General features: G+C 48.2%; 1 protein-coding gene across 1 annotated transcript in view; it reads left to right on the forward strand.

Annotated features, from left to right (window-relative positions):
* The window catches only part of MEGF11 (multiple EGF like domains 11), a 379572-nt gene that overhangs the window by 177564 nt on the left and 179622 nt on the right, over positions 1-22386 (forward strand). Inside the window, exon 5 of the mRNA XM_061158024.1 lies at positions 3676-3768. Within this exon, the coding sequence (XP_061014007.1) occupies positions 3676-3768 (93 nt within the window). The remainder of the gene's footprint in view (positions 1-3675; positions 3769-22386) is intronic.

Genomic DNA, 22386 nt, shown 5'->3' on the forward strand with positions numbered 1-22386 from the left:
CCGAGGCCCAGCCTGTCTTTCTCTCCCACTGAACAGATGGGGCGGTAACCCGCCTGAAGTCTAGAGCTGATGAGTGGCACTGTGGGTCCAGCCCCGGCTCCCTGGGTGCCGTCTGTGCTCTTAGCCGCTGCACCATGCTGCTCCTCACTAATGCATCTCTAACACCTGGGAGGGCAGAGGCAGGACTGAGGCGGGACAACAGGGTGGCCGTGAGGGTGGGGGGAAGCTGAGAGGGCAGAGGTTCGAATTTCCCCATGGGGCCCTGGGCACAGCCAGCCTCAGGTTGCCCATGACAGCACCCAGGTGTGTAGCAGAGAGAAAGGGGGTTTGACAGAATGCACCCATTTCAAGTTACAGGAGCCTGAGGAGGAGGAGGTGGGGGTGACGGGACCATGGCTTAGCCTCTCCTGGGGGGTCAGCTGGCATGAAGGACTTGGGTCAGAGAGACCTCAGGGGACCTGTACATGCTTGGGGTGGCTGCCGTGTAAACCCCGGCCCTATGTGGAGGGACTGCCCACCTGGGGTTCCAGTAGAATCTGGGGTGGGAGTTGGCTATCCCTGCTCCAGGCGGCGTCATGGGTCTTGCCTCTGTTCCCCCTCAGGAGACTCTCCTTGCAGCACCCCTGTCCTGTCCCCTCCCCACCAGATACACAAACATGTAGTGGCCCAGTTGCCAGATATGGCTATCTGAACCTCAGAAATTTGCTATCAATATTTCATGCTTCAAACAACACTGTCTAAACAACTCCAATGAAATATGAATGAGGTTTTGACAAGCAGATAGCCGAGACAGAATACCAGGGTGATAAGGAGGAGAAGGGGACAATGAGGTCTGGATGGACTGCAGGGACAGCAACCACATCCCTGGAATCAGGCCCAGGGACTCTGCCTGTAGAGTCATGGGGAGGCTGGGTGCTGGGTCCAGGGCTGAGCTGGGGGAGGTGCTCAGCACCCTGTCCTAGGAGTCCCTGGGAGAGGCCACAGGAAGAGCTTGCTCAGCACCCCCAAAGGTGCCTCCCTTGCAGGTAGGAGAACATGCAGGACAAAGGCCAGGGCTTAGGTCTCTGGAGTCAGAGGGCCAGAGAGGCGAGGGTTGGCAGCGCACTGGCTAGTCTCTGTCCTTTCTCCCTTGAGCTGTTATTGACATAGCTTCTCTGGCTTAAACTTCTGGGAGGGAGAGGACGTCCAGCCTGGATGCAGAAGGAAGGCCACATGATTGTGGTCGCCCCTCACCTCCCTCAGCCTTCAGAGGCCTCTGTCTCTGGAAGCCTCCTCCTCCAGCTCCTTCCTCCCTGACCAGAGATCACACAGTTCATGGGATCCCAGACAGCCAGGCCTCAGTTCCTCCACGGACAGAATGAAGCAGTCGGATGGATTTTCTGTGAGGTGCCTTTCAGACCTAACATGGGACAAGTTCCCCGGTCCACTGCCTGCCCTTGCTGTCTGCAGCAGAACTCCTGTGCGGGGATCAAGGCGCTGCTGTCTGCAGTCAGAAGGTGACTGGAGGTATCTGGGCTCACCTGACAAGCTGACGGGAGGGTCTGCTGGAAGGTGAGGGGCCCAGGAACGGAAAAAAGTGGGGCCTCAGCCTAAGGGGGTAGGATGGAGGGAAGAGGGAGCAGCTGAGGACAGGGCTGGGATGGGGAGCCAGGGACAGATGCCTCATGTCTGGTGTACTCTTGGGATATTGACCCGTCTGAGCTTGTTTAGAAAGTGTGGTGGGAGCAGGGGAAGCCAGGCAGCAGGGATGACTGACTGGGGTCTTGTTAGCTACTGAGTGAGCAGCTCACTGTGGCTCTAAGTGGAATTGGTCACTGGGGTCAGGGTTCAGCTAAGAAGTGGGTTGGCTAGTAGGTCCCAGCCGCTGCCCAGGAGCCGTGAAGTGAGGGGCTCTTGAAGTCTTGAGCACAACCAGAACTCTGCCTGAAAGCCATCTGTACCCAACGAGAAGGACTCAAGGGCCAGGGCTCCCCCCAGACACACCACATCCCAGGCTGTCAGCAAACTACGAACCAGTGGGGCATCTGAAATGGTTCTTTGGGGCCTGCCTTGCCAGGAGGCCTAGGTAAAGCTAAGGCAACAGCTTCAGAACCAAGGTTTGTATTCGGGAGGGGCCGGAGGACCCCAGAGGCTTCCCCGGTGGCCTAGTAGGTAAAGAATCCGCTGTCAATGCATCAGGCGCAGGAGATGTGGGTTTGATCCCTGGGTCAGGAAGACCCCCTGGAGGGAGGGCATGGCAGCCCACTCCAGTATTCTTGCCTGGAGGATCCCCATGGACAGAGGAGCCTGGCGGGCTGCAGTCCATGGGGTCAGAGAGTCAGACATGACTGAGCATGCACACATGCACAGGACCCCACACCCACCATAAAATGAGCTTTGTTGTCTAACCTGACAGCACCCTCTCGCTGAGCATTCAGCCAAGCAGTGAACGTGGAAGCAGGGTGGGTGTTTGGAAGTCAGTGGCAACTCCTCTAAACTCACCATTGGGGGCCACCTGCTTCCCCAGCCCAGGCCAGTTCCAAGCAGACAGAAGGTGTCTAGTCGCTTGTCAGTAAAAAAGCTTCATCTAGATCCTTTCTGAAAAACTGACAGTGTTGGTGGTAGCCGCTGATTTCCCAGGCTTACAAAATTGGGGTGGGGTGGCCAAGGAGGTTTCTGTAATCCCTCGCTGATGGATTAGATGGTGGGGCAGATCTCTCAGGAGCAATGGATGACCTTGAGAAAATGTGGATGTCAAAGGGAGAGAGAAATAATCTCCCTTCCCCAAACTGCTGCCAATAAGCCTTCTCAGCACTGGGGTGGTTGATGGAAACTATTCTGCTATTGCTTCCCAACTCAGGAGGCTGTAGCATTTGACTGCATGATAAGAAATTGCCAGGCACTTTCTAATTACAATTATCATCATCGTGGCTGTCTCTCTTAATTACTTTCTTATAATTAGCTGTTGCTTTTTCCTCAGCATTTGTGTACTTTGCAGATTTGCTGACATTTGAGAGCCCCAAAATAGGGCCATTTGGGGAAGAGGGCAGAAAGGTGGGGAAAACTTGAGTGGAACAGATTCTTTTCAGGCAACCTGATAAATGTGGGGCCCTTTGCAGAAAGAGATTGGGGAAACCAAAAGATGGGTCATTTTTTGAGCTGATGGGGAAATAGAACAGGGGTGGGGATGTAGGGATTGGGCTTTGTGGAGGGTCTCCTAGTGTTAAACCTTGGAGGAAATACTCTTATTTAAAACTCGTCTGTCTTCCTTTATTCAAATGTATATTCTATGAGATCAGAGCCCATGTGCATCAACTGTCCAGATTTCTGTACTTTTGCCATCCCCATCAGCTGTTTGTTTGTTTTTTTAAAGACATCTTCTAGTTTGATAGCCAAAAATGAGTGTTTCCTTTTTTTGCAGGAAATAACTCTTGAAAAGTCACCAAGCTGCCATTTCTCAGGCTTGGGTTTCATTTTAGTGAACAAGGCTGAGATGAAGCACACCCTGTTGAATCCTTTTCAGAGTTAATTAAATAACTCGGGTCAGGAGTAGCTAGCTTTTCCCTGAAGCCAGTGATGCATTCTGAGTATCCGTGGGCCCCAGGGCATCTTTACAAAGTGGATTGTGCTCCTTGACCAGATGGTTGGTTTTCACACTGTTCCTGTTCTTCCTCCCTCTCTTCTGACCTCCTACAGCCTTATGTACGGAGGAGTGTGTGCATGGCCGCTGCGTTTCCCCGGACACCTGCCACTGTGAGCCCGGCTGGGGAGGTCCTGACTGCTCCAGCGGTGAGTCTGGGGTCTTTGGGGTTTTGGCGGGGCCACAACTCTGGCTGGGGAGGGGCTGTGCCGTGGTTGGATGCTGAATTCTTAGTTCTGGGCTTGGGGTGCCTAGGCAAATGTGGGCATTGGGGAGGAAGCATACCTACATGATGGTACTTGGGGTGGAGGGCTCTAGGGGCCTGGGGGTCATGGCTGGTGGAGGTCTGGAGGGGCATTGCATGTTGTGTGTATGGGGAACTGGGCAGTCATCTATGGATCATCTTTGGCTGATCCAAAGGCTCAGTGGGTGCTCACAGCGACTCTGACTTTTGATGGATGAAACACCTCTGAGTAAGGTTTTTGAGGCTTAAAGTGAAATTGAGATGACACCCATGGGTGTCGAGCCAGGAGGTCACAGTAGTCAAGGTTTGGTCCTCAACGTGGCTGATCCAAAGGCTCAGTGGGTGCTCACAGCGACTCCAGGGACTGATTTATGAGATTGGTGGGCCCTGGGATGCCTCTGTGTTCCCCAAATGTAGAAGAATGGCATGCTTGTAAGGGGCGGTTACTGTGTTCTTACATCTCTCTGGGAAGACTGTTCACGCTCCCTGGGGAGGCTCTCTAGTGAGGCGGATGCTCTTGGACTGACCGGGTGACCCACAGCAGCACAGGCACATCTCTACTCTGGGACTGGCGGCCGGGTGTGCAGGGACTTCTCTGCCCAGAGTCCAGCTGAAGGCGAATGCTTCCGCTTTGGCTCATTTCCCCTACGTCCTCACAGATAGCCCTCTTTCCAGTGGCACTGTTTGGGATCAGTGGTTGGCTCATGTCATGGTCTTACTTGATTCCACAGAGTCCTTGACTAGTGTTGAAGCCCAGTTTCCTTCCCGCTTTGAGCTGGGATAGGGTGTCTTTCTGTGTGTGACTTGAGTAGGTAACATAGCCAAGCTGATCCAGGAGGGGTCTAACCCCTAACAGTGACCCGTCTTGCGGAGCCACCTCCCTGTTCTGCAATGGTCGTGACAACTTGAAGAAGGAATGTTGGGTCCACTTTGGCCCAATATGGTGTCCTTGCTGTTTTCCCCTCTCCGCTGGGGTGATGTCTTGTTATGGTCCTTTTTTCCAAAGGCCTTGACTGGAGTCTCCCTGTCTGTCCAGTCTATGGGAACTTACCAGGCAAAGCAGACTATTGGATGTGGTTTCGTTTGGGCTTTTGTTTGGGTGGTTCTCTAGGCTTGGGGAGCCCAGGGTCAGTTTGGGGTGCTCCAGAGACTGTCTCTAATGTGTTGGGCCCTCCATTGACTGTAGTATCTCCTTCCTTCCACCCATTTCCCTGCTTTGAGGTAAGTTGTGCTGAGGAACATGGCAGGGACCCCTGCAGGCAATGAAAAGTACATGTGGGGGACACGTAAGATAAAGAAACATGTTCAAGCAGTCTTTCTGTGAGCACCAGAAACATGTGGGCTGAAATGTTTGAGAGCTTTTCCCCTCTCATCTTTGTTCTGCTTTGTGTAACTTCGCCTACAATGAATCTTTGATGAGAAACTATCTAACTCAGATTCGGTTAACCCTTCTGGGACAGGTTTGCTCGCTGTTGCCAAATTATAATGTCAGGGGCTGGAGGTTGAAATACAGCGTGAGTCTCTGGGTCCTGAGTGCATACAAATCGCCATCCAGCATGAGTGTGTTTGACGCTCACTGTTTCTGGACTGTGGTGGCTGTGGGACCTGGAGGGTTTTTTCAGACAGAGTCTGTCACTTAGGGTTTCCTTCCAGTCCAGTGAAAGAAATGGAAGGGCAACTGCCTTTGATCAATGGGACTAGGCAGTTTAGAGTAAATCTTGTGCCTGGAGTGAGTTTACCAAGCATGTAGCCCTGTTACTTTACAGTATGAAACCAAGCTGCCCAATTGCCACTCCCAATTCAGTCATCAGACTTGGTGCTGAGCAATTCGCAACTTGTTTCCTCAGTAAATACACCCTCATGGGTTCAAGAGCCACCACCTTTGCATCTGCTCAAGGCATGTACTCCTAAACTCCCAGAAAGTCTTAAAAGATGAATTCCAACCCTCTTTTGAGAGATGGGAGCATTGAATGAAGGGAATTCATAGATTCCCATTCTCAAAATCATTCAGAGCACTGACCGTTTAGATGCCCTGCCAAGAGATTTCCAACTACTGCTTGAATCCCTCTATTAACAAAGAGCTCACTGCTTCCTATAGAAGCACATTCTGACTTGAAAAGTTTTCCCTCTATTAAGTTGAAATCTGTCTCTAGCTTCTACGAGTTGGTTCTCACCCACAATAAAGGCCAGGGCTGGGTGTTGGATCTCCATGACCATCCTTACTGTATCTGTACTTTCTCCCAAGGAGCTCAGTGGACAGCAAACTGTGTGTGGGCAGATAGTCATCTTAGAGCAATTGATAGTAGTCATTGAAACCACACGGATGATATCAGAGTCTCCTTCCACAGGTCAGCCCTTCAGGTATTAGAAGACAGTGATCACCTCCTTCACCCCAGTTTTTATTTTCAAAGCTTCTTTGTTTCTTATATGACATTGTCTAAACTTCCTTCTCTGTCTAGTTTCTTTCCATTGGCTGTGGCCTTTATTCATTGGCTGTGACCTTTATTCCTCTTGACTGTTGTTCCTAGATCTGACCACAGATGCACGCTCATATGGAAAAATAATAATAGATACAGGTACCCTTTATTGAATCTTACTATGCACTAGGTACTTTATTCATCTTCTCATTTACTCTTTGCATCAACCCTATGATATGAAAATTATTATTAGCCCTGTTTTACAGATGAGAAAGTTGAAACACAGGTTAAAGAACTTTCAAAGGACACACAACTAGTAAATGATGAAACTAAGACTACTGATCAAGGAAAAACCTAAGCCTGGATGTGTAATTATTATGCTCTCCTTCCTTCTGGATGTTCAGACTCTGTTAATACAGCCTGAGGTTGAAACAGGTCTTTGATGAGAAAACCTAGTTGCTCACAGGGGAAGGAAGGATCTGCTTGAAAGATGTAGCCCTGCTACATTGCTGTGGAAGCAGATGAATCAGCCATGGGACACAGATTGTGAATTTGTTTACTCCAAGCAATCTGACCCTCTTCGGCACTGTGCCTTTGGACACCTGTCTGCCTGTGTGTGCTCTGGGGGGCCTTGGGGACTTCATGGGCCCGTGTCAACGGGGATGGCTGTCTCCATCAGTGCAGTATGTATATCTGGAGATTTCTGAATGGAGTATCTCATTTGCCTGTCTATACATGTGACATACTTGCAGGGAAGCTTGCATTTTTTATTTAGTCAAAGGCATCATTCTTGTTGGTGTTTTTTTCTGATTCTAAAAACATATCTGCATGCTGTGTGCTGAGTTCACTTCAGTTGTGTCCGGCTCTCTGCAACCCTATGGACTGTATCCCCTAGGCTCCTCTATCTATGGGGTTCTCCAGGCAAGAATACTGGAATGGGTTGCCATACCCTCCTCCAGAGGATCTTCCCAACCTAGGGATCAAACCTACATCTCTTATGTCTTTGCATTGGCAGGTGGGTTCTTTACCCCTAGCACTACCTGGTACCTGTTCACGTTTAAAAGGAAATTCAAATGGTACTGAGAGTGTAGACAAAAAGTTAAACCCATACACCCAGTGATAACCACTTCTGGCCTTTGAGTGGTTGCCTTCCCTGTTCCTTGTCTGCATATTTGCTCTTAAAGCTAGATGAGGACACACTTTTATTAGATCAAATGTGCTATTCTGTACCTTGCTTTTTAAATTCATCTTATATCATATACTCATTTCCTTATCAATAAACATGAATCACCCTTAAAAATTTTTAATGACTTTATAGAATTTCATTCTATGGATTGCTAAAAGTAACCAGTCTCTTGGTGATGGACATTTAGGCTGTTTCTGATTTTTCAGTATGTTAGGCTCATCTTCTTTTATCCAAGATCTTTGTTCCCTGTTGCTTTCAAATTTTAGATTTTTTCAGAGTTCAGGAAAGTTTATGGTGACTAGATCATATATGACATATACCTTCAGTGGAGTTTGGGCAACACCTTGGGATGAAACATAGTAATATTTCTGAAGTGACATATGACCAATGACTTCTAGTGACGTATAGATGATGTATAACCACAAATGGCTTCCACAAAGATTTTGCCTCTAAGTGAATTTTGGAAAATTAAAAAAAAAAAATTCCTTTGGATTCTTTAGAGATTTGGGGGTTGTGGACCTATGGATAAGGGGCTGTGGTCCTGTGTAAAAATGCTGCAAGGATTCTTCCTGCACAAGTATCTTTGCCCACGTGTTCCAATTTCTTTTTAGGATAAGTTCCTGGAAGTGGCAGGGAGGATTATAAAGATCCATCATCTGCCTGCCCCTGCCCTCTGTGGTTGCCAAGGGATTTATGACTTTGATAGACATGAAAGAGACAAATCCAGTAGTAGGATGGGGAGGGGGGACTTTTCTTTCTTTAACAGAATTATAACCCCATAGCCTAATTTCTTGAAGGCCTGGATGAATTTCTCTCTGCTCCATAAAGGAAATAAGGTGATGCTGATTTTTCTGGTAGGTAGACTCGTCAGCTATCATGGATAATTCCAAGATGTTAGATGAACCAATATGGGCAAATGGAGTGGCTGTATGCTTGGTCATAAACTTCCATCCTATACAATAATGAAGAGTAAAAGGATGAAATGTCAGTTTACACTGAATAAAGACGACAGAGTGACTCTTATTAAATTGCACTAATCTCACAAGTGGAGATAAAAAGAAAAAAAGTTTTGCCATATTGAATATCTAGGTTTTTAAAGTAATTAGGAATATTAAAGCACTGACAATGATTGAGATAGAAACATTATTCATAACTTTTATTTCCGCACTGGGCAATGGTCCAGTATATTTCATTTATGAGGTTTCAGCTGTAAGGAGAAGGACGTGAGCCAATTCCTAAATTAAATATGCCCTGTTAACTTTTATAAATGATACCCAAGAATCAACTTGGAAATTTCAGCCTTCATTGTATTATTTAATTATTGTATTTCTTGGGTCCTGCTTCTCTGCCTCCCTTCCCAAGATGCTTTGCAGTTTGGATTCTGGGTTATAGAGTGGCATTTTCATTTTGGTTTCAGGCCACCCCAGAAGGGAAGATGGTGGGGGTAGACATGGAGAGAAGTCCCACCCGCCCCTACTTTCTCCATAGTCTCCCATATTTTTAGATTCTACCCAACTGGTTTTATCCATGTGCATGGAGTGCAGGAGAGTAAAGACTCATGGCACAGTCTCTCACTATTTCTGGAAACTGATTCCCCCCACCCCGCCCAGCCTCCAGGCCTGATGCTCAGCATGAGACAGAACTGCAGAGCTGGCCTGAGTAATGAAGGCAGCGGGAACCAAGCTGGGCCACTACCAAGAGCAGCTTCTGCCAAGTCAAATGTGTTCTTATCTTGAATGGCGTGGGGGACCCCTGGCTGACTTGGCTTTCAACTATCCTTGCAGATGAAAATATAACGTTTACCAGCTCAGAAGTACACTCATACTCCTCAACTAGCCAGGGACTCTCTGGGTCAGTCCTTTACAAACCACGATATCTGTGTGCTAGGGATTTGTGTATATGAAAATATACGTAACATAAAGCCTACCATTTTAACCATTTTAAAGTGTGCAGTTCTCAGATGTACAGAACAGACTTTTGGAGTCTGTGGGAAAAAGCGAGGGTGGGATGTTCTGAGAGAATAGCATTGAAACAAGTATACTATCAAGGGTGAAACAGATCACCAGCCCAGGTTGGATGCATGAGACAAGTGCTCAGGGCTGGTGCACTGGGAAGACCCAGAGGGATGGGATGGGGAGGGAGGCAGGAGCGGGGATCGGGATGGGGAACACATGTAAATCCATGGCCGATTCATGTCAATGTATGGCAAAAACCACTACAATATTGTAAAGTAATTAGCCTCCAACTAATAAAAATAAATGAAAAAATAGAAATAAAATAAAGTGTGCAGTTCTGTAGCATTAAGGACATTCATGTCACTGTGCAACCATCGTTATCATCCATCTCTCGTGCTTTTTCATCTTCCCCAACTGAAAATCTCTATCCATTAAAGACTACCTTCCCATTCCCCACACCCTCCAGCTACAATCAACCACCATTCTATTTTCTCTCAAAATTTCATGACTCTAGGTACCATGTATAAGAAGGGTTATATAACATCTGTCCTTTTGTGACTGGCTTATTTCACTTCACATAATGTCTAGAAGTTTCATCCATACTGCGACATGCATTAGAACTTCCTTGCTTTTAAGGCTGGATAATATTCCATTGTACGTATATACTATCTTTTGTTTACCCCTTCACCCATCAGTGGACACTTGGGTTGCTTGTACCTTTTGGCTATTGTGAACCATGCCGCTATGGATGTACAAATATCTCTGCACATTCCTGCTTTCATTCCTTTTGCATAGGTAGCCAGAAGTGGTTTGCCAGAGCATGTAGTAATTCTATGTTTAATTTTTTGAGGAATCACCATACTATTTTCCACAGGGTCTATACCATTTCACATTCCCATCAGCCAAGTACAAGCTTCTAATTTCTGTATAGCCTTGCCAATATTTGTTAGTTTCTATTTTTATTTTTCTTTGGTTTGGCCAGAGAGTTCACGTAGGTTTTTATACAGCATCTTACGGAAAAACCCAAATGAACGTTTTAGCCAACCCAATATAATTGTCATCCTAATGGGTGTAAAGTAATATCTCGTTGTGGTTTTGGTTTGCTTTTCCTTAATCATTAGTGATGTTGAGTCTCCTTTCATATATTTTAGTGCCCATTTGTGTATCTTCTTTGGAGAAATGTTCATTTTTTTCCAACTAGGTTGTCTTGTTGGTACTAAATTGTGGATGTTCTTTATGTATCCTGGATGTTAATACATTATATGTGATTTTAAAATATTTTCTCCCATAACATGGCTTGCCTTTTTACTCTGTTGTGCCCTTTGATGCACAAAACTTTATTATTTTGATGAAGTCCAATTTATCTTTTTTGTTGCCAGTACTTTTAATGTCATATCCAAGAAATTATTGCCAAATCCAGTGTCATGAAGCTTTCCTCCTATGTTTTTGTCTAGAAGTCTTATAATAGTTTTAGCTCATGCAAGTAGGTCTTTGATCCATTTTGAGTTAATTTTTGCTTAAAGTAGTAGTCCAGCTTCAGTTTTTCTGCATGTGGATATCAAGTTTTCCCAGCATCATTTGTTGGAGTGACTTTGGTAGTGCTAGTGATAGAGAACCCACCTGCCAATGCAGGAGACATAAGAGACTCGGGTTTGATCCCTGGGTCAGGAAGATCCCTGGGAGGAGGGCATGGCAACCTACTCCAGTGTCCTTGCCTGGAGAATCCTATGGACAGAGGAGCCTGGCGGGCTACAGTCCATAGGGTTGCAAAGAGTTGGACACAACTAAAGCACCTTAGCGTATATGCTTGAAGCTATAGAGTTAAAATTTTCACCATGTAATGACACATTAGTTACCTGAGCAGTGATTACTCTGAGCCTGTTTTCCCATCTATAAAATGGGAAGGTTAGCATGGATGTTTCAGGTCTAAAAATCCTAGGATGCCATGCTTCTGGAAAGTGAAAATCCAGCATCATCTTGCCTAATCAAGGGCCCTCATGCCCTTCCAGCTGCTGACCTCTGGAAGTTGTCTGCTCTTCCCAACACCCCTCTCCTCCATGCATAGCCCTCCTGGGATTCCAGGATCTGGAAAGGACTGAGGGTGGGGGTGGTGGGCAGCCCTGAATGGGGACAGTGACTCATACCCTTGCCTCCCCCAGGTGGGGGCACCTGGGGAGCCTTGGCTGCCTCGTCTGGGAGGGGTGCAGAGGGGCGTCCTGCCAACCCGGAGGCTGCCGCTCACTCAGTGTTTTTCTCCCGACACGAAGCCGGCTGTCAAGGTTAAAGCAACTTCAGATGAATCACCAAAAAAGCAATTACACTCGCTGTTCCCGCGTGCTGCTCTGCCCAGCCCGCGGCCCCTGGCAGAACCACCTGGGCTGCCTTCTGCTGGCATCTGGTGCGCCCGGGGGCCTCCCCGGGCCGGTGGGCTCCGGGTCGGCGCACGCTGGGGTGCACTCGCCGTGAAGGGGACAGAGGGGAGCTGCAGACGTGGCAGCAGATGCCTTTTCAAGGTCTGTGCGCTAGTGGGGCTGCTCTTCACCACCGAATTCTAATTTTACACAAAAAGGTATTCAGCGGCCAGGCTAGTGCTCCGCCGGCTCTGTGCTCTCTGTCCCTTGAGTTCCATTTAACGCGCGTGTATTGAGTGCTACTCAGAGGCCCACACCGCCGGGGGCTGGGGCTGGAGGCAGGTATTAGGAATCAGGAGGGCATGGCCCGCATCCTCCAGGAACTGTGAACAGAAGCCAGACCCACCGGTATGGAGACGAGGGAGGAGGAAGAGTCGGGAGAGAGAAGGTTCTGGCCTCCATGGGAGATGGGGGTACTGAATGGTTCAGGAAAGCATCATTGGGAGGAAGGAAGGAGCCAGGTGTGTGCCGCGTCCCATTTTGAAGGAAGAAACTGAGGCACAGAGAGGCTAAATGATACCCCAAGTCCCCACAGCTGGTGAGCATTCAGGCTGGGTCTGTTCACTTTCCCCAGGCCACTGGGGGTGGGCGTTGGGGGTGAGTAGGTGAGAAAAGTGAATGCCAACTCAATTGTGAGGCATCTGTGACAGAGGCTGAAAGACACTTGAGCAGGGTTAAGAGGGACTTCCCTGGCAGTTCAGTGGCTAAGACTCCGAGATCCCACTACAGGGGGCCTGGATTCGATCCCTGGTCAGGAAACTGGATCCCACAAGGCGCAATAATGAGTTCGCATGGCTCAACTAAGCACCCTGTGTACCTCAGCTAAGACCCAGTGCAGATAAATAAGTAAATAAATTTAAGAGAGATCAGCCCAGCCCCATCCCGAGTCCTGGGGGTGCTGTAGGCTGCAGAGGAAGGGCAGCAAGAAGAAAGATCTGCTGGCCTCTCCATCTCTCTGTCCTCGAATGTCACCTCCCCCTCCCCCTGCCTCCCTCTGTTTGAGACACCCTGGCCATGGCTATGCTCTGGAAGCCGGTGAAGAGAATGGTTTCCTCCTCTCCAGAGCTCGTTTCTTCCAAAGGTGCCTGCCAGGAAGAATGGGATATGATGGGGAGCAGATGCTGGGGGTGCTCTGCTCTCGTGGGGGTCCAGACAAGTGTGGGGGTGAGGAGGCTGGGCGGGAGGCAGCCTGTGGAGATCCTCCACCACAGGACTGAGGACAGCTGGTCCTCCCACCCTCCTTCCACCCTTGGACCGGGTTGTCCTCTTGTGACAATGCCCACAAGGAAAGGAGGGAAGACCTGCTGAGAGAGCCACCTTCCCGGGTCCAAGGGAGGCAAGTCATGGGGCAGAAGGGGGCGTGGGACCACTGCTCCTCCTGCTCGCTGGGAGAAGGCGGCATCTCAGGGCTTCGGTCCTTCTCCCTCTGACTCTCAGACCAGGGGATGTGACAGGACCAGTCAGTGCCCTCTGAGCAGGGTCAGGGGTCAGCAAACCCTCGGCACACGTGGCCTATACGGAACGTCAGGCTTTGTCCCTGAAGAAGCCGGAAACTGGGTGGCCTAGGGTCTGTGTGTGAGCTGCCTGTACAAGGGGCTGTCACAGCCGGGGGCAGGGGGAGGTACGCTCTGCCCACCCCAGCTCTGGCCATCTGGCTCCCTGAGAACGAAATAAATAAATGACATGCAGTGAGTCTCAAGGACTAGGAGAGGAAGGAGGGTGGGAAAACCCGTCTCGAATGTGACAAAAGCAGAACAGAGGGACAACAGCCAAGCTGGCATCGTTGATTGGGACTGGCAGGCAGTGCCGCCGCCCCTCCAGAACACAGCTCAGGCCTGGAGAGGATGCTGTGCACCCCCCTACATACGTGTGCACACGCGCACTCGCACGCGCACACACACACACACACACACACACACCTACCTGTACTTCTAGGGTGAGTGCGGGGGCTGGGTCTCCATGGGAAACACAGTTCCTGGGGGAAGGGAAACACGAACTGCTCCCACCCGCGCCCACCAGCCCGGAGGACTGGCCTGGAAGCCTGACAGGAAGAGAGGAGTGCATTCCCTCTGGAGTCAGGGGCCGGCTGATGCAGCTCCCACTCTGAGACCTGCCCCCGCCCCCGAGGACTTTGCGTTCCGGCCCAGTCAGCCCAGACCTACTGTGCAGCTGGCACCATGCCAGATGTGGACGTGATGACCTCATTTCATCTCCCCCTGCCCTGTGAGCTGGGGCTTATGACTCCTGTTTTGCAATGGAGGAAGCAGAGGTCCAGAGAGGTTTAGCCATGCTCTAAGGTCACTTAGGTAAAGAATCCGCCTGCCAATGCAGAAGACTGGGGTTTGATCCCTGGGTCAGGAAGATCCCCTGGAGAAGGAAATGGCAACCCACTCCAGTATTCTTGCCTGGGAAATCCCATGGACCGAGGAGCCTGGCGGGCTACAGTTCATGGGGTCGCAAAGAGCTGGACATGAATGAGCGACCGAGCAACAGCAAGGTCACCCAGCTGCGCCTGAGTGTGTGCGGAACTGTGGAGAAGGTGGCCTTTGAGACTGACTGGGAGAGAGGTCTGGGCTGGCCGCATACTTAGATTCTCGCCTAACTCCTATCGAGCACAGACTAAACATACTGTCCTGTTCATTATTGTTTGTTACTATTTCTATCTTTCAGCGGAGGAAACTCAGGTTCGTAGAGCTTGAGTAGCTGGCCCCAGGGCACACAGCGAGTCAGTGGCAGAGCCAGGATTCGAACCCAAGCCGTCAGTCTCTGGCAACCACATTCGCAGCTCTGGTTAACCCTTCTTTCCAGGGTCCTCTGCCTTCCCTCTCCAACCCCGTGGGGAGATAGCTACAATGCAAACCCGGCTCCAGTCACTTCCCTGCTCCCTTCTGCCTGCCTGGAAGTGCCCAATTCCTTGCTCAGGCCTTCAAGGCCCCTCTGGGTCCGATGCCTGCCAGGCTTTCAGCCTTAATTCCTTCCCATGACCCCCCACCACCACCCCCTCCTCTCTTCTAGCTTCCATTTATCCACTGACCCACTGTGCTTCTGCCTTCGAAGCCAGTTCAGGCCCCGACCCCCATAGACCTTGACGGTGTGCACATAACCAGTGTGGTCCACGCCGCCCCGGACACTTGTTTGATTGCGTGTTTGCACTCCTTCCGGCCCCCAGGCCCGGAGACCTTTCCGAGGCTGGGCCCAGCTCTTTCCGGTCACCGTGACCCCAGGGCCTGCATGCTGCAGGCATTGTGCACACTCAGCCTGGGGCTGATTGGGATCCAGTGGATTTGCTCTCCCTTTTTATCATGTTTTCATTCTTCCAGATGATGCTCTAGTGGTGCTACTTGGACCAGGGAGGACTGTGGGGTTCTGGGATGGATGTTCGGGAGTATTCAGTTCCATGTCCCTTGACCTTCCGAAGCTTCTCACATATCCACATTGTCCAAGGATTGAGGTGGGAGGCCAGGAGTCAGACTGGTCCATTAAAGGAAGCGAGGTCACAACCAGCTGAAGAGTGGGAAAGATGCCAAGAAGGCAGTGGAACCAGGGCTCAAAGAAGGATGAGATTTGAAGTTTTGATAGTCTGGTATGGAAAGAGAGGCCATTCCAGGCACAGACCCACAGAAGCAAGGGTACCAAATGGCGAGCAGGTCCGTGTGGCTAATGCAGAGGGTGCCTGGTGTGGAGAGTGGGAACACCCGGGGCTGGGCCAGGTGGCGTGGTGCTCTCACACCAGCGTCCAGGGAGCGTGGGCCCGAGTCCATGGACCACGGGCTGCTTGGCTCCCTTTGCACCAACTGAGTCTGCATTGTGGACTGGGAGCAACCTTTAAACTCTTTCTTCTCCTCACTAACCTGGACTCGAGGGCTGGTAAGGGAATAGAGGGCATGCTGGGGGCTCTGACCTGCCTCTCCAGTCCCGGCTAGTCCCTCCAGTGTAGCCAGCTGGGCCACACACTCCTTCCCGTGTCCCTGACTCATGTGACTGAAGCAAGCTATCTAGGCATGGCATGGGAAGCAGATTGGATGGCTTGGGGGAGGGGAGACTGATTCAGAGTTAGTGAGTGGATCTGAGCAGGGGCTGGCCCATAGAGGCCAGGTTGGATGTATTGATACCCATCTGCCTCCCTGGCCAGAGCAGAGGAGGCAGATGTGATGGCCAGTGGGGCGGCCAGGAGAAGCATCTAGAACAGCCTAACTGGCTCCCAGGACCTCTGACTTCCAGCTGACCTCTCAGGGACAGCTTGACCCCCCACCTCCAGGCCTCAGACACCAGTGGGGCCCCAAGGCAGGTGGCAATCACCCAAAAGAGCTGCAGCAGTAAAGGCCATGGCAGAGCTGAGGAATCTGTCACCGTCTAATAAGGAGAGTCTGTTCTGGCAGCCTGGGTAATAGGCCTCAAATTGAATAATTAATAAAGTTATAAAAATATGTCTACTATATGGCCAGAATAATTCAGCCCAATTAGAAGCAATTATTTCTTGCAGTTAATGCCACTCGTTTTTCCTTGTGAACAGCTCTCTTAGCAACAAGGATAGGATTCATAGCCTTGGCTGCCTGCTTGATGGGTTCTGTTGAGACCGAATCCTCCACTTGGGCTTCTTTCAGATGAGAAGCCCAAGAATGTCCATCTTTCCATCTATCCACTTATGCATCTCTCTGTGAAAGTGTTAGTCACTCAGTCCTGTCCGACTCTATGTGACCCCATGAACTGTAGAGGCTCCTCTGTCCATGGAATTCTCTGGGCAAGAATACTGGAGTGGATTGCCATTTCCTTCTCCAGGGGATCTTCCCGACCCAGGGATTGAATTTTTGTCTCTTGCATTGCAGGCGGATTCTTTACCGTCTAAACCACCAGGGACACCCAACCACCTCTGTGACTCTCTGAAGCGCGAGCATCTCTCTGACCATGTATCAGTTTGTCTATTCACCTATCCATCATTCCATCGGTCTATTTGTCTATTCATCCCTTCACTCATTCCTCCATCCATCTGTCTGTCTACACATGCATCCATTTATTCATTCACCCATTTATTCATTCACCCATTCATTTAGCAGATACTTCCTGAGCTCCTTCCATGTGCCAGACACTGTTCTAGGCCCTGGGCATGTAGAGATGAGTAAGACCTTGCCTCTGCCCCAAGGAACTCCCAGCCCAGGCAAGTGAACCTTTGAACGATGCAAGTTGTCATTCCTGTTTCTCTTCAGAGGTCCTACTGAATGATTTTTGTCCTTCATCTCTTATGTATCCTCTTATGTATCCCAGGAATATATATATATATATATTGGCTTGAGTTAGTTAATAGGTTCTTTCCCAAGATGGTTCAGCTTATTCCCCAATGTTTGAGAGTGTAAGGATCTTATGGCTTCAAAATATGAATACCCACTGCTCTGGGTCCCAACCTTTTATCAGGTGGAGGTTAGGGGGTATGGGCTCCAGCTCTGTCCCAGCCCCTGCATTCACTGACCTGGATGTGACATTTATTTTTACAGGTCCATCTGTAAAATATGATGAATCACTGTGCTATTGTGAACTCACAGGGATGATAGGAGTCAAGAGGCTTAGGGGCACCCATTGGAGACCCAAGCTTTGCTTCCTGGAACATTGGCCATAAGTTGAAATCTGAGATAAATCAACTCATACATTATAGCCATCTTGCTGGAAATCCTTCCACAAAGCCAGTGCTCTTTTTACAGTGAAGATGCCCTCTTCCTGATTCTCTGCCGGGACACTGAGAATTTTCTCTTTTTTTGGCTGCTCTGGATCTTTGTTGCAGTGTGCAGGCTCTCTGTTGTGGCACATGGTCTTCTCATTGTGGAGCATGGGTTCTAGAGGCTGTGGGTTCAGTATTTGTGGCAGACAGACCTCTCTAGTTGCAGTATACAGGCTTAGTTGCCCCATGACATGTGGGATCTTAGTTCCCCAACTAGGGATCAAGCCCATATCCTCTGCACTGGAAGGCAGATTCTCAACCACTGGACCACTGGGGAAGTCCCGAAAGGCTTTTCTTATCCTGCACCATGACTCAATTATTTAAGTCTCCACAGAGCCCTTGTTGTAAGCCCATCATTGTGCTAGACGAATCCAATAGAAGTATCTACTCAGTTATATTATAACCATCAAACATTTATTAGGGGCCTGCTTTATTCAGGGATCTGGAGATGCAGAAAGGCCCAAACTTCTGCCCTGTCCTAGAGTTGGCCTCTCTCATTGGGGTTCCCTTTAACCTTGTTGTGAATCAGGATATCAGAACTGACAAAGTGAAAAGGAGAAGGCATTCACAACAGAGAAGGCATTCACAACACATGTAATCCACAGAGGATTAGTATCCAGAATATTTTTTGAATTCTACAAATCAGTCAGATCAACCATTCAAACACTGGCAAAGAAACATGCACTTCATAGGAAAAAGATATTTTGATGGGCAGTAAGCATATAAAAAGATGTTCACCTCACTGATAATCAAGGAAGTACAAATTGAAACTAAGAGATGCCGCCTTGTCACACCCAACTAATTGGAGAAAATCTATTTCTCATAATACCAAGTGTTAGTAAGATCAGTTCAGTTCGGTCACTCAGTTGTGTCCAACTCTTTACGACCCCATGAGCCACAGCACGCCAGGCCTCCCTGTCTATCACCAACTCCTGGAGTCCACCCAAACCCATGTCCATCGAGTCGGTGATGCATCCAGCCATCTCATCCTCTGTTGTCCCCTTCTCCTCCTGCCCCCAATCCTTCCCAGCATTAGGGTCTTTTCCAGTGAGTCAACTCTTCACATGAGGTAGCCAAAGTATTGGAGTTTCAGCTTCAACATCAATCCTTCCAATGAACACCCAGAACTGATCTCCTTTAGGATGGACTGGTTGGATCTCCTTGCAGTCCAAGGGACTCTCAAGAATCTTCTCCAACACCACAGTTCAAAAGCATGAATTCTTCGGTGCTCAGCTTTCTTCACCATCCAACTCTCACATCCATACCTGACCACTGGAAAAAACATAGCCTTGACTAGATGGACCTTTGTTGGCAAAGTAATATCTCTACTTTTAAATACACTATCTAGGGTGGTCATAACTTTCCTTCCAAGGAGTAAGCGTCTTTTAATTTCACGACTGCAGTCACCATCTGCAGTGATTTTGGAGCCCCAAAAAATAAAGTCTGACACTGTTTCCCCATCTATTTGCCATGAAGTGATGGGACCAGATGCCATGATCTTAGTTTTCTGAATGTTGAGCTTTAAGCCAACTTTTTCACTCTCCTCTTTCACTTTCATCAAGAGGCTTTTTAGTTCCTCTTCACTTTCTGCCATAAGGGTGGTGTCATCTGCATATCTGAGGTTATTGATATTTCTCCTGGCAATCTTGATTCTAGCTTGTGCTTCTTCCAGCCCAGCGTTTCTCATGATGTACTCTGCATATAAGTTAAATAAGCAGGGTGACAGTATACAGCCTTGATGTACTCCTTTTCCTATTTGGAACCAGTCTGTTGTTCCATGTCCAGTTCTAACTTTTGCTTCTTGACCTGCATACAAGTTTCTCAAGAGACAGGTCAGATGGTCTGGTATTCCCATCTCTTTCAGAATTTTCCACAGTTTATTGTGATCCACACAGTCAAAGGCTTTGGCATAGTCAATAAAGCAGAAATGGATGTTTTTCTGGAACTCTCTTGCTTTTTCGATGATACGGCAGATGTTGGCAATTTGATCTCTGGTTTCTCTGCTTTTTCTAAAGTCAGCTTGAACATCTGGAAGTTCACAGTTCATGTATTGCTGAAACCTGACTTGGAGAATTTTGAGCATTACTTTACTAGTGTGTGAGATGAGTGCAATTGTGCGGTAGTTTGAGCATTCTTTGGCATTGCCTTTCTTTGGGATTGGAATGAAAACTGACCTTTTCCAGTCCCATGGCCACTGCTGAGTTTTCCCAATTTGCTGGCATATTGAGTGCAGCACTTTCACAGCATCATCTTTTGGGATTTGAAATAGCTCAACTGGGATTCCATCACCTCCACTAGCTTTGTTTGTAGTGATGCTTTCTAAGGCCCACTTGACTTCACATTCCAGGATGTCTGGCTCTAGGTGAGTGATCACACCATCGTGATTATCTGGGTCATGAAGATCTTTTTTGTACAGTTCTTCTGTGTATTCTTGCCACCTCTTCTTAATATCTTCTGGTTCTGTTAGGTCCATACCATTTCTGTCCTTTATTGTGCCCATCTTTGCATGAAATGTTCCCTTGGTATCTCTAATTTTCTTGAAGAAATCACTAGTCTTTCCCATTCAATTATTTTCCTCTATTTCTTTGCATTGATCACTGAGGAAAGCTTTCTTATCTCTGCTTGCTTTTCTATGGAACTCTGCATTTAAATGCATGTATCTTTCCTTTTCTCCTTTGCCTTTCACTTCTCTTCTTTTCTCAGCTATTTGTAAGGCCTCCTCAAAGAACCATTTTGCCTTTTTAAATTTCTTTTTCTTGGGGATGGTCTTGATCACTACTGCCTCCAGCACAATGTCACGAACCTCTGTCCATAGTTCATCAGGCACTCTGTCTATCAGATCTAGTCCCTTAATTCTATTTCTCACTTCCACTGTATAATAATAAGGGATTTGATTTAGGTCCTACCTGAATGGTCTAGTGGTTTTCCCTACTTTCTTCAATTTAAGTCTGAATTTGGCAGTAAGGAGTTCATGATCTGAGCCACAGTCAGCTCCCAGTCTTGTTTTTGCTGACTGTATAGAGCTTCTCCATCTTTGGCTGCAAAGAACATAATCAGTCTGATTTCGGTGTTGACCATCTGGTGATGTCCATGTGTAGAGTCTTCTCTTGTGTTGTTGGAAGAGGGTGTTTGCTATGACCAGTGCATTCTCTTGGCAAAACTCTATCAGCCTTTGCCCTGCTTCACTCTGTGCTCCAAGGCCAAATTTGCCTGTTACTCCAGGTGTTTCCTGACTACCTACTTTTGCGTTCCTGTACCCTATAATGAAAAGGACATCTTTTTTGGGTGTTAGTTCTAAAAGGTCTTGTAGGTCTTCACAGAACCGTTCAACTTCAGCTTCTTCAGCATTACTGGTTCGGGCATAGGCTTGGATTACCGTGACATTGAATGGTTTGCCTTGGAAACAAACAGAGATCATTCTGTCATTTTTGAGATTGCACCAAAGTACTGCATTTCGGACTCTTTTATTGACTGTGATGGCTACTCCATTTCTTCCAAGGGATTCCTGCCCACAGTAGTAGATATAATGGTCATCTGAGTTAAATTCACCCATTCCAGTCCATCTTAGTTTGCTGATTCCTAGAATGTCGACGTTCACTCTTGCCATCTCCTGTTTGACCACTTCCAATTTGCCTTGATTCATGGACCTAACATTCCAGGTTCCTATGCAATATTGCTCTTTACAGCATCGGACCTTGCTTTTATCACCAGTCACATCCTCAACTGGGTATTGTTTTTGCTTTGGCTCCATCCCCTCATTCTTTCTGGAGTTATTTCTCCACTGATCTCCAGTAGCATACTGGGCACCTACGACCTGGAGAGTTCATCTTTCAGTATCCTATCATTTTACCTGCTCATGGGGTTCTCAAGGCAAGAATACTGAAGTGGCTTGCCATTCCTGCCTCCAGTGGACCACATTCTGTCAGACCTCTCCACCAAGACCCGTCTGTCTTGGGTGGCCCCACACGGCATAGCTTAGTTTCACTGAGTTAGACACGACTGTGGTCCTGTGATCAGATTGACTGGTTTTCTGTGATTATGGTTTCAGTGTGTCTGCCCTCTGCTGCCCTCTCACAACACCTACCGTCTTACTTGCGTTTCTCTTACCTTGGACGTGAGGTATCTCTTCATGGCTGCTCCAGCAAAGCGCAGCCGCTGCTCCTTACCTTGGACGAGGGGTATCTCTGCTGGAGTGTTAGTAAGGACACAGGCGAATATGGACATTCATACGCTGCTGGTGAGTGTGTGAACTGGCAGTACCATTTCAGAGAGAAATTTGATAATTTTAAACAAAACTGAAGATTATACAGGGATTTCCCAGGTGGCTCAGTGGAGAAGAATGTGCCTGCAATGCAGGAGATGCAGGTTCAATCCCTGGGTCAGGAAGATCCCCTGGAGAAGGAAATGGGAACCCACTCCAGTATTCTTGCTGGGAGACACTATGGACAGAGGAGCCTGGTGGGCTACAGTCCATGGGGTCACTAAGAGTCGACTAACCAATGACAATGAAAGTAATACTAACCCCATCATAACATGTTTCTCAAATACTTTTTCTATCACAATGTATGTTAGGAAACACATTTCATATTGTGCCCTAGCAATAGATACCCACACTGGGTAGAAGAGATTTTAAAATCTCTTCTATTTAATTTATTTAAATGGTGGTCATAACCTTTTATATTGATTTCATGACTGTCTTCTGGGTTACTCCCTGTAGTTTGAAAAACTGTGCTCCAGAGAACCTCTCCAACATGTGGATCCCCGCATCATTTTTTGTAAAGGTAAAAAGCCGCAAATAACCTCCAGGTCCCTCAGGAAGGAAATGAATAAATTCTAATATATTC

This window comes from Dama dama, chromosome 12, assembly GCF_033118175.1.
Source record: "Dama dama isolate Ldn47 chromosome 12, ASM3311817v1, whole genome shotgun sequence".
Taxonomy (NCBI): Eukaryota; Metazoa; Chordata; class Mammalia; order Artiodactyla; family Cervidae; genus Dama; species Dama dama.